Genomic DNA, 13,037 nt, shown 5'->3' with positions numbered 1-13,037 from the left:
TTATTCACGATCAGCTGTATTAAAGTAAACAAAAATCAGCAGTAAATGGCTTCTAATGCATTTCTTATGGAGAACATTTTACGTTATATCCAATTTTGTGTTAAAATTTAGAAAAATTTCACTATTTTTCCCGCCGTCACAGGATCGAGGCCTTTAATTTGAGCCCTCTCCCGTCGTTCTACGACTTCCCAGTCGCCCACAATTTTGACGCAAAGAATCAGCTTACGTAATTAATATATAGATAGATGGTCCGTGATAAGAAATAGCTGGTTTTAGTCAGGAAAAGCCCGATACAGATCATCTCACTCCATTCTCCACTCACCCTTCATTCACATTCAGCTTAAAATACCCACCAAAGTGTGTGTGGCTGTCTTAAAGAATTGAATCGTGAACTATGGGAATATCAGTGACGTAGCCAGAATTTCAAAATAGGGGGGGTCGACCGACCGGGCCCAGGTAGAAGAAGGGGGGGGGTCCGGGAAAAATTTGAAAATATAGGCCCTAAAACGGTATTTTTTAGCTCTCCTGGCATTGAAAATAATCAAACCCAACGTCAATCCAGTATTATTATATAATTTTACGTTTAATTTAACAAAAAAATATTATATTTTGGATCGGAAGGGGGGGGTCCGGACCCCCAGGACCCCCCCCCTGGCTACGTCACTGGAATATTTAACTGTGGATGGCTCAAGTAAGTTAATAGGGTGGGTGGATTCTTTACAACCTATATCTAAATTTGATATTTCGCCTCCCCATACCTTGTGTGTGTAACCTACACCAAAACGCTAACTAAGCTAATTTGGGTTTGGTAATGTGAGAAAAACAGGATAAAAATATAATTAATCAAATCACTGAATGATTTCTGATGTTTAAGAGGTTAAAGTGCTTAAAAAAAATACTAGTATAAAATGTCGCAATGACCGTTTTGAGTCTTTTTAAAATATTGCTCCACCAACCATTTAACTTAAATCTTTATAATTTTTTGCATAATAATTTGTTTTTATGGTTTACAAAATTCACATTGCATTGCAATGGTATACATAATATGACCATAAAAGGCTTGGGAGTGTTGCACGACGTCCAATGATATAAGTCAGTGTCACGACTTCCAAAATATAATTTTTGAGCTGTCTCACAACGTCCAACATAAAGGATTCGACTGTTGCACGATGTCCAAATCTCATCATGTCAAAGGTACAGTAATTGCAAGAAACATAGTCTTTCTACAAGCTTTGGACTTCATCGGATTGGTTGTCGTGCAACAGTGCACTTATACTCTTAAAAAACACCACGTCCAAAGCCGCTACCAGTTGCACGAGGTCCAATACCTCAGTGCTTTTGCACAACGTCGAGAGCTCCTGCATATGGAGCAAGGTTAGATTAGGTTAAGTTAGGATAGGTAAAGTTAGGATAGGTTACGTTAAGTTAGGTTAGGTTAGTATGCACTACAGACGGTAAAACAGTACTCACAGTGTGCAGGCGCTCTGGACGTCATGGGACAGCGCTGATAGCTGTTGGATGTTGTGCAACTGGTAGCGGCTTTGGATGTGGTGCAACTGCTTCTTTTTTACAAAAAAGTATGCTAGTACAAAAAAGGGTGCTGTTTCACGACGACCAATCTCATGGTGTTCAAAGCTTGTAGAAAGACTAGGTTTATTGCAATTAGGTACTGTACTTTTGGTCATGGTGAGATTTGGACGTAGTGCAGCTTTCAAATATTTTTTATTGGTCCACGACTGAAACAGCTCAGAAATTTTATTTTGGACGTTGTGACACTGACTTTATATCATTGGACGTCGTGCAATGCATCCAACAGCTTGATACAATTTATACACTTCTTTCAGTCCAGAAAGTTTCAGACAATGCCTTTGTTCCAACTAAAAAGAATCTGAATTATCAGAGGTGAATAAAAAAAAACTCTCACTGAATTTTTAAATTACACACTGTGTATAAGAATTAGTAAATACCAGCTGCACTCTACTGATATGTGTATTTTTGGCAGCGAACAAGTTAATAAAATAGGTTTCAGATACTGGTATTGATTTATTTATGTGAATTCATGTAGGCCTGTAGAGAAAAACCAAGGAAAAATATTAGGAAAATATGTTATATATAGCCTATGTAAAGAATAGAATAATTATTTAAAAAAATAATAAGGAAACGTCGTTAGTCCTATAGATAATGAGGCTGAATGATGTCTATTAATATATGGCTGAAAGAGGCTGAATATATATATATATATACTAGGTGAAACCCGTCGAAAACGACGGTTACTTTCAAGGGTTACATTAATTCATCTAACAGCGATAAATTGGGTGAAATATACATATTTTGAGCATTTAGCATTGTTTAAAGAGTAATAAGTGTAAAAACAATAATGATATTATTTGCGTTAGTTGCCAAATTTGGTTGATCATTCAATGAATAACATATTCCACATACCGTACGTCATCGGAGTTATTATTAGTATGTTATATGGTATCTCTTCCTTTGGAAGAACCTTTAAGTAGTATTAAAATCGTATTGGTGGATCTTTTGTAGTTAAACACTTCCGTGATTTTACCAGTGTAATATGATTTTATTTCAAAAGAAAATGTTTTTTGGGAAGACATATTCTAACTTTAAAGGGAGGTATAAATCCGTTACAGTGTAAGTTTGATTTTTCCTTTGTCACGTCGCGTCAGTTCATATCGTACTTCTGTGCCAATGAATGAACCCTCTAGCATAGTTTTGAGAAATTGATTGTGGGGTTACTGTTAAAGCTGGAATTCCTTGACATGAGGGATGTCAGTTAGTTGCCTCAGCCTTATCAATAACATAAAGTTGTCAATATAATCTCTCTACGGAATGTTAAGTGTTAGGTGTATTGGAATACCTACTTGAAGTGAAGTTGGCTTTTATTCTTGAACTGTTAGGGGCCTCCTAGTTCATAAGGTCTTGCGGATTCATTGGCAACAAATAATGCAAATTACATAGCAATGGGACATTTCCAAAAAGCAAAAATACTGTAAATTGGCTGTTACGTATATATTGACGTTTACATATTGTTAATCAACGTATCTTATAAAGGATGATTTGATCTAGTTTAAAAGGAATATGACCTTTCTGTCATTACAGTAGCTGCTTAAATAGTATTTTCTCTTTGTACCATATTTTACAGCCAAAATGCCGTGTTATTTTCAATAATGTTACCAACCCAGTGCGCCAAAGTTCGTAATATAGGCAGGTGTAAATAATTTATCAAGATGGATACCATTTTAGGCAAGGTTTCTATGTTTGGATTTTATTAGACACGATAAGAGCAGATATTTCTACATAAATATTTGATATGTGTAGAATAATATGACAAAAGTAGGCAAAAGTGGTGAAAAAGGCAGACACCAACCCGTACAATAGATATAAGATAGTTCAATAAGAAATAGTTTAAGAATTGCTGTGATAAAAGGATTTTCCACTGATTTCGTAACGGAACGTTATATTTCAAAACATGACATGATAAAGAAGAAAATCAATTTTAAAATCAGAACATAACATTGCAAATACTGATTTGGTAGAATTCAGTAACTCCCAATATGTGTGTTGTTTTAAATACAATTTAAAAATGAACAGCTGTTTCATTAAAAAGTATTATTCACATGGTCAAAATGTAAACAACTATGTGGAGGGATCTTTAAAGGCTTCTGGGGCAGAGTCCTAAGGGATTTTGCTTAGTTTTTCTTTTGATAACTCATCTACAGACCAAGACCTTTCTTTGGGCACCCCTACCAAGTTGCTACGCCCAGCTGTTCTCTCAAATTAGTGGGGACAAAGTTTCCAATTAAATATTTAGATTCCCCCATGTTAATCTTATGGGAGAAACTCCAACTTTGATGGCCTGTGGGGCAAAGCCCGAGGATTTTTATTACAGGAATTGGTAAAAAAAAGGGGGCGTCTCCATAAAAAATACTTTATTTTGACACGTCGTTTGCAAAAATCCGTCCAATATTAACGGAGGAGTAGTGTTTCGTAGAAATCGCCTTCACGTATTATATAAGGATATGGCTATTAATCAATGGTGAGCCATTGTTTATGTTTGTAAAAATTCAAAATAAAATAAAAACATGCATTACAAACTTAAAAAATAATAACATAAAAAATATAATAGGTAATTAACTTGATTTTTATAAATAAACATTAGATATGATAAGATTTCAAATGTAGTTTATAATGATAAAAACTCAAGACTTGTGGGAATATAGTGGTGGATATTTTAATGTCAAGGGTGGGAATCCAACGGGCTTCTGGCGACGTTAGTGGGCTTCTCTGACATTTCATAGGAATCTAATTGCATGGAGAAATGTGATTAGTAAAGCCGGTGTACTGTCTTTCTCTATACTAGTACCTTATACCACCTCTATAGGGTACAAAATAAGATAACATGATAAAAATGTAATGCAATGTGCAGTTCTAATATCTCAATAACTAATTATTAGGCATAATCTATATAATTTCGACATCATAAGATGTGGGATTGCCCCTGAACTGGTTATAGTAACTAATATAATGGTTTTAAATACCTTCAGTCACCAGTTCAAATTAGTCGGCTATTGTTGTACCATCATCAGGCGGGCCAGTTTTGAGTCTTCAGTCCAATGGATGTCGTTGGGTTAAAAAAAATAACAGTTCACGACATACAGCACAAACTCGCACACGAACACATATAACGAATAATACCGAGTTGTGGCTTGGATGTCACCCGTCGCGGCCGGTGAACTTACAATAATGTCGTCCTTCTGTAAATACCGGTATTATTCGTTATATGTGTTCGTGTGCGTGTTTGTGCTGTATGTCGTGAACTGTTATTTGTTTTAACCCAACGACGTCCATTGGACTGAAGACTCAAAACTGGCCCGCCTGATGATGGTACAACTTCGTGCCGAAACCTAGGTCGCAATAGCCGACTAATTTGAACTGGTGACTGAAGGTATTTAAAACCATTATATTAGTCATAATCTATATATTAATACGCAAGCAACGCAAGCAGTTTTCTTTTCATAGTCATAACTCGATAACGGCTTGACGGATTTTAACGTTTGAGGTGTCAAATTAAAGGTATTTTCACGTAGATGTGCAAATACGTCTCAAAATATTAAGAAAGGGCATCACTTAAGTACAGTTAAGGGCTAAAGTTTGGGAACGGTGGCGCTATCTGTTGTCATTAGATCAAACCATCAAACTCAATTCCCTTTGTTTACACAACTAAACACATGGACGTAGTTTGAAATAGTTTTTAAGTTTAACCACAGACTGCAGGACTTATTAGTCTATGATCCAGAGCAAAGCCGGAATTTTACATTTTCATTTAAACATCTGTTAACTAAGTCTGGTCATAAATAGTTTCCTAGCAAGACCTGACAAGTTTGAGAACAAATTGTTTAAGTAATAGTTGAATTTATTTAACTTACATCGTATTTTACTGAATTATCATGTAGTTTTGGTTGCAGTTCGGTGTGATTAAGTGAATGTTTTAAAGTGACAGTTACCCGTTACTTTACCATATTATTATGTAATTTACAATGTGTATCAACATTCCTTTGTAGTGTTTTCTGTTGATTGGTTAACTTTCGTATATTATCTAAATTTAAAATTAAATCCCACCAGTAAAACGAAGAACTGTGAGTGGCTAGAGGAAACGCAAACGAGACTGCTTGCATCGAACCTCCCAATTTTACGGATACAGAGTGGCAGCGCCGCTGTGGTGATACATACAATCTCGGACAAATGAACGTTACATTTTTACATTGTGGTGGCTTACATTTCAAGCATGAAAAGACTGGACGAGGCAGTTCAATTTTTACTCTTTGTTGCCTTAAATGAAAGGTTTGTTTACATCATTTGCAGAATTTACCATACTTTCAGGAAATTATTGGAAACTCCCAATCTGAAAACATGGCTGTGAGGCTTGAATCCAGGAATTATCTGGATAAAATTCGTCAATTCAATTCCGCCTTTGCCATGGTCAGCTATGAAGCTCATTTTGACGAGAGGGTCGCACAGGGGATCTAACACAGGGGATGACACGTTTACCTTTTACCACCGAGTAGGTAATCTAATTCTTCGAGAAGGTCATGATCCTGAATACGTAAAGATCTATAAGTACCGGTACGACGTTGACACTGGAACCCTACAGCGCCATGTAAAACAATTCAAACAAATAATGCAATGAAAACATATATATGGGTAATAGGGTCACAATACCAACCCATTTGCCCAATCTTTTAAAACTGTGGCAGAAATTTGTAGGGACGAGAGCTCCGAGGATTCAAGTTAGATTCTTATGTGCATAGTAAGAGACTAAAGAAGTGACTTCCCTCGCTACAATGATGCTACCTGTATAGATGTCGCAGCTATTTTAAAGCTGAAAACAGAGCACCACCTGGCCAAATAAATCTTTGCTTTTATTTTATTTTCAAAAACTAATAGTAATAAACGTAAATCCGTTCTAGTTACGTCGTTAAATCCACTCTTATGTTCCCAACCGGAGACTTTGGTTGGGGCACCTAATTTAAACACGCCTAGAACAGAACATATATATCGCAGAAATAATTTAACAATGCTATTTAGCTTGCTACATGGGTCTGAAAAGCTCACTTTACAGTGTGTGGTTGACATCTACGTTCTCATAGAGAGCACCCGCCTTCAGTACATAAGAGATAACCAAAGCAGCATGAGAACGGATCTATATTTAAAGATCGTACCAAAGATTACTTTTCTAATTTTTTACAACATAATATTTTTCACATTTCTATAATCAGTCATAGAAATTACTTTAGAGTGACTCTATGATTGAGGTTTTGCTGTTTATGTTTTTTGTTCTTCATTATTTTATTACAGTTGTTTATTATTAATTAAAGTTGCAGTTTTGCTCGATTTTGAGCAACAGGCTATCTAGTAGAAACTTATTACACCTAAAGTGTTTATGTAATTTTAATCTCATTACAATGATAAAATAAATATTAAGTTTTAAAAAGTAGGACTAGAAATAATAAGAAAGATATTGATCTTTTTATCACGAAATCATTTTTTTTTCTGGTTGTAATGTTTTTCTCCTCATTCCTATTCCTTGGTTTGGACTATTGTAGATTTAAAACACACACACACACAAAACACCATTAATTCTTTTAGCAAATTTCACTATATAGGGAAGTAGCTATGACCGTAGGTCTCATGGTAAGACTTGAGCACGGGAACGATTTACTTTTTCATTTTGATGTCCCAGAGACCAAAAACACTCGTAGGCGCTGCCTACGAATTGACAGGCAAAGCTCTCTCAAAGTACTTAACACTTTTTACCATGCGGTTGGCATTCTGGGTTATAGTAGGCTAGTATGTTTTCTGTGACCACAGGTAAATGAAAATACCCCTGCCTCAAATATTTCATACTCAAATACTTCCTTAAAAATGTCAAGATTTATTCCATATTTAAATAAGATTATATATAATATGTACCTACCTACTTAGGTTTGCTGCTACAGGGAGGGCATTAGAATGTGTTTTAAGGTTCTGAAATTTAGAAGTTTCTCCCCCATATTATTCTTTTGAGGCACAATGTTATTAAGTATAAATGCTTGACTTTGTTTGGTATTAAGACCAAAAAACCTCTTCGAAACTTGTTAGGTACATAAATTTGGCAATAATGTTGGATCTAGATATGCAATCCTGCCCTTCGCCAGAGCCATTCAGCAAGCTCACTTGTATTCTATAAAAGAACTGTTTGACGAGCCACTCGCCTTCCTCAAAAAAGTTACCGGTACATCTGTCAGTTCAGTTTAAATGTATACAAGAGCTCGCCCCGTGGTCGAAAACTCAACCAAAAGTATGTATTGTGCAAACTTCTCTATTTTCACCCTGCGCTGTAAATAAAACATGTGTTTGAAATTTCTTTCATTCGTTTTGATTTTTTGTTTATATTTTGTCACCAACATGGCAACTCATAAGGCCCGGGGGGTGAGGTCCATAAAGTCCAAATTTCACAAGGTCCAACGGTTAAAATATTAATAAACAGAGCGTTTCACAAGGTCCTAATTTCATAAAGTCCAAAACTATGACATTCAAATAATCACCGTTTCACAATGTCCAAATTTCACAAAGTCCAATGTTAAAATATCAAATAAACAGAGCGTTTCACAAGGTCCAACGGTACAGTCGCGGCCAGAAGTCGCTGCAGAGGTTGCCGTGGTTCGGTATGTAGGCACTACACGATCTAGTGTTGTTGCCGCACGTCACAAAACATCATTGTGGGTCCGTAGATACATTGTAAAGAGTGTAAAGCAGTGGTATTTACCCCCTCTGCAGCAAACCTGCAGACTAATCGAATGTCCATTTCCCTTATTTGATTTACACTAGAATTTCTCCTTAAAATGATCACATTTATTCCCTATTTAAATAGCATTAGTTTAACAAGTACCGTACTTAAGTTTGCTGCAACAGGGATGGTTAATTTTTTTTATGGTAATAGTTTAGTATAAAATAAAAGCATTTCCAAATTTGATCAAAGTATATTCATAAGCAAACAAACCACAACAGTTTTTTATCCTCCAAAAGTTTGTTTTCCTGATATATCCGATAAGAACATCCATTATAATGCAAACTTGGCTTTCCCCTCACACTCACGGTTTCAATAAATTCCGTTGTAACACTTTATTAAAAACACTTAACAAAACACGAAATATAACAATTTACTAACTATATGATTTGAACTTAAATAATACCATAGATTAAAGGTTAATCTATGATAATACGAATTAGAAAATATACTTTTAAACATATTCATACGCTTTAAAATTTTTTATCGGTAAAATGATCTCTTCCAATATTTGTAATGGCTTTTTAATTGAGAGACGGAACAGTTAAGAAACTCAGCTGAAAGCTTGAATTAAAGCTATTAAAAATATAAAAATGTAAATTTGATTTGCACATTAATGTGTTAACACATAGGCTAGTTGAGTCACACAGCTTCAATCATTAAAATGCACGTCAGTAATCAGTAGTTGAGCGCCGGCGGACGGTGCCTCCTATCTGACCGTGGCAACCACTGTAGAGACTTCTGGCCCAGACTGTACCGTTGGACCTTGTGAAATTTGGACCTTGTGAAACGCTCTGTTTATTTGATATGTTAACGTTGGGCTTTGTGAAATTTGGACATTGTGAAACGGTGATTATTTTAATGTTATAGTTTTGGACTTTATGAAATTAGGACCTTGTGAAACACTCTGTTTCCTAGTTTAAACGTTGGACTTTGTGAAATTTGGAACTTATGAAACGCTCCCGGCCCACGCTAGTTTTTTTTTTCAATTTCAAATTAATTTTTTTGCTTAGTTTTGAATCTATTCTAATTTATAAAGGGATTCTGCACATCTACAGGATAATATCTTTCTAACAATATGCATAGATTTTCTGAGTGATGTACACAAGCTGAGAAAAAAGGTTTTAAAGAAACGTGCTTGCCTATTAATATATATACAGGGTGTCCATAAAAAACGTTTCAGGACATTGGGAAATGGATCCCCATACTAGAAGGAAGAAAAAAGTTTATGGGAAGGTATGTCCAAAAATGCATATTTACCCAGATATCCGCCATTTTGTTTTTTATACAAAAATATTTTTATCTGTGAAGATAACTGAAATATTACGTTTTTTCTGTAAAAATAAGGCAAAAATTAGGGGTTCCCCGACTAACTTTGCCTTGTTTTTACAGAAAAAACGTAATATTTCAGTTATCTTTTGTCCGATCTTTTTGATCTTGGTATTGTTTGATAGGCAATTAAAAATGCTAAAAAAAAGTATTCTTGACATTTTTTCATAGAATTAGCCGTTTTCGAGTTAATAAAGTTAGAAAAATTCAAACGGCCCCCATTTTGAAATTTACAATCGGAACAACTTTATTATTTTTTCTATAATAGGTCTTGTGTATGGTAACATGTTTACCAAGTTTCATAATCATCGAATAAAAAACTTCACAGATAAAAATATTTTTGTATAAAAAACAAAATTTCGGACATACCTTCCCATAAACTTTTTTCTTCCTTCTAGTATGGGGATCCATTTCCCAAAGTCCTGAAATGTTTTTTATGGACACCCTGTATATACTATACTAGCTGACCTGACAGACGTCGTCCTGTCCTAATGTGGTTTTATGTCAAAAGCTCGTTTATTTTCAAGATGAGCTCGTTCACATGTCTCAATCCCGTCCTGGTTGAAGTTTGTTCACTACGCTCACTCACCTTTATGTTGGAGCTCTTTTGCTGCGCTCACTTGCCTACAGCTTAGTTCGTTCGCTACACTAACTCGCCTCCAGGTTGAAGTTTGTTCGCTACGCTCACTCACCTTTTGGTTGCAAATTAGCTGTTGTCATAAATTTAATAAAAAAATAGTGCTGCACCCTGTTGGTGAACCTATTAACTTTTTAATACTATTGAATATCACATTATCAAATTGATTAGTTGAACCAGCTGTTAAGATTCTTAAATTACATTTAAATATGAGTACTCATAAGGTTAACATGCGAAACCTGCTGACTAAGCGTATTTCCTTTGTCTGAATTGATGTTCAATTAAATCTATTTAAATAACATTAGGTTTAATGAGTAGGCCTACCTACCTTGGTTTGAAATAGGGAATCAACGTGATATTTTTAAGAAGATACTTTATTGTAAATCCAGTCAGGCAAATGGAAATTCGCTAAGGCCGGGGCCACACTTATCTTATCTCGCTAATTTTTTTCCACGGGCGTTATCCGTGGGTTTGAGAGATACATTACAGTTTATGGGGCAGGCCACACTAGATTAAAAACGTCTGTGAACGCGTTTGTCAGTTTCGCTGGTAACGTTCTCTACTAACATTCCACAGGCGTTGCACGTAAAACTAGTCGCGCGGCATTGTGGCTTATATGGGAGTGAACACACTCATGTTATCTCGCTGAATTTTTTCCACGGACATTTCTAGTTTTAACCTGACTGATTTACTGTACAGTGAACATGGAGGGGGGGAGTGCGGATCACGGACAAGGGCGATTTTTATTGCCAGTGTGGCATGCTCTATCAGTCTTGCTGGTTAGCCCGAAAAACCTATCTCGTAAGACGAGTGTGGCCACGGTCAAACTGTTCCACGTGCGTCACACGTGAAAACGGAGAAACCAAACTCACTGGTTAAACTATACAAGAGTGGCCCTGGCCAAAGTCTGCAGATTTGCTGCGGCGGTGGTATTTTAAAGTATTGATGGCTTTAAAGGTAGGCCTATTAGTCAGTCTAAACAACAAAACTTACTGTAGGCCTAATTAATAAGTTTAAATCGGTTAAAACCTAGGCCTAAGTTAATGCTTTTTAATATCGGTAGGCCTACTACAAATCTGTTAAAATTACTTAACTTGCAGCTTAACTTAATTCTTTATTCTGTAATTATGATAATTATTGCAACATCCAATATTAAATAAAGTCTTTTTTCAAGGCTTATTCGTCTAATCGCAGAATCATCATCTGCATAGGTTTTACGGTTTTTAAAAATCACTGTGCCTGATGATGAATTAAATTGGCTTAATATGATAGAAGACTTCTACAGACGTTAAGTTAATCCTTTGAGCAAATTACTTAACTAGGCTAAATTGTTAACTTCCCTTTAGATTTATTTAAACACCTTTTAAATTGTTTTAGAGCGGAATATTCTCAAGCTATCACTTTTCGCAAAGGGATAAAACTTAGATAAAAATGGAGGGCCTTACAGGCTAAGATTTGTATAAACCTAGGCCTATGCCTACCTGTTCGATTTGGCCATCCAATTTTTCCTTTAAACCTTCTAAGTCGTTGTTCCAAACACAGAAGTGGAGGGGATATTGCTGTTTAATTTCCTCTATAGTCAACAGAATAGGTGCAGATGCCTGAGCCATAATCAAATAATATAAACTTCGTGGTGACAATGATTACTGTACTTAGGTTACCGAAAATGTATCACCATTCCTGTTTTATTATTATGAAAATATGTAAGATTTAATAAGATTCCAATTAAGCATACAGCAACACATTAAAATGAGTTTTTCTGTTAACAATGTTCTTTCTTAGTACAAAAATTTCCCATAACCCACTGAAATAATTTTATATTTAACTTAACTACGCCCATCTCAAAGTACAAAACATCACTCGTATCATAATCATACGGCCGTCATAATCATCCTGTCATCAGTTAGTTATCCTCTGCTTTCTCTGCTTTTCACTTCTGCTAGAGTAGTACATTATTATTAGTCTGCTAGAGCAAGAACAATCGGAAAAAGAGGGTTTCCAGAAAGCCAACATAGCAAAACCGAAGTAATAAGTTCAATAATCTTCACTTAAAATAAGTAAATTATTAGTTTTACATGAACAAACCATCGCTTCACAACCATGATACATTAAACTGTTCGAGCTTGTTATTTAAAAAATTAAATAAATGTTCAAGTTGAACATAATATATACTAACACAAGTAATCTACCTACTATGTTTTCCTAAATGTGTTGGTTTTGATAAGGTTGGCAATCTGAATTATACCGTCGTGAACACTGAGCTAAAATTATAACTGGAGGTAGCACTGCCATGGCAGAAGTCTGTCAAAAGCGAGTCGCTGATTTTGTTAGGTTGGTATAGCAGTAAGTTTTCTTACCATAGCAATAACATGGCTTCTTATAACTAGGTTGGTATAGCAGTGAGTATTTTTGTCATACTTGAATACTTTTAATACTTTAATAATTTTCTTTGAAATGGCGACCATACAAAGTAGGTATTTTAAGCCAAGTATAATAATAGCCATAGCAATAATATGGCTTCTTATAACTCACACCTCACGCAAACATGGCGGCTGGCGACACGCATCTTTGACATTCAGTGCTACCTCCAGTTAGAATTATAGCTCAGTGGTCGTGAAGTTAGTGGCTCTTTTCTTCGGTGCTTTTTCTTTTTTTTTATCAGAATTTATTTTACAATCTTTTCAAATATGAGAACAATAAGTAAAACATATATCGTCAGGAAGCAAG

General features: G+C 35.4%; 1 protein-coding gene across 5 annotated transcripts in view; it reads right to left on the bottom strand.

Annotated features, from left to right (window-relative positions):
- Nucleotides 1-12,244, bottom strand: part of LOC128982911 (ankyrin repeat domain-containing protein 13D) — a 222,057-nt gene extending 209,813 nt beyond the window's left edge. For all 5 annotated transcript variants that reach the window (XM_054401977.1, XM_054401978.1, XM_054401979.1 and 2 more), the window contains exon 1: nucleotides 11,792-12,244. In XM_054401977.1, the coding sequence (XP_054257952.1) occupies nucleotides 11,792-11,920 (129 nt within the window). In that variant the 5' untranslated portion in view covers nucleotides 11,921-12,244. The remainder of the gene's footprint in view (nucleotides 1-11,791) is intronic.
- Nucleotides 12,245-13,037: the final 793 nt, after the last annotated feature.

The sequence above is a fragment of the Macrosteles quadrilineatus genome, unplaced genomic scaffold (genome assembly GCF_028750875.1).
Source record: "Macrosteles quadrilineatus isolate MER2022 unplaced genomic scaffold, UCM_ALF_1.0 Scaffold_1__1_contigs__length_201487025, whole genome shotgun sequence".
Classification (NCBI taxonomy): Eukaryota; Metazoa; Arthropoda; class Insecta; order Hemiptera; family Cicadellidae; genus Macrosteles; species Macrosteles quadrilineatus.
The sequence above is the reverse complement of the archived record's forward strand: the minus strand, read 5'-3'. Positions and strand labels throughout refer to the sequence as shown.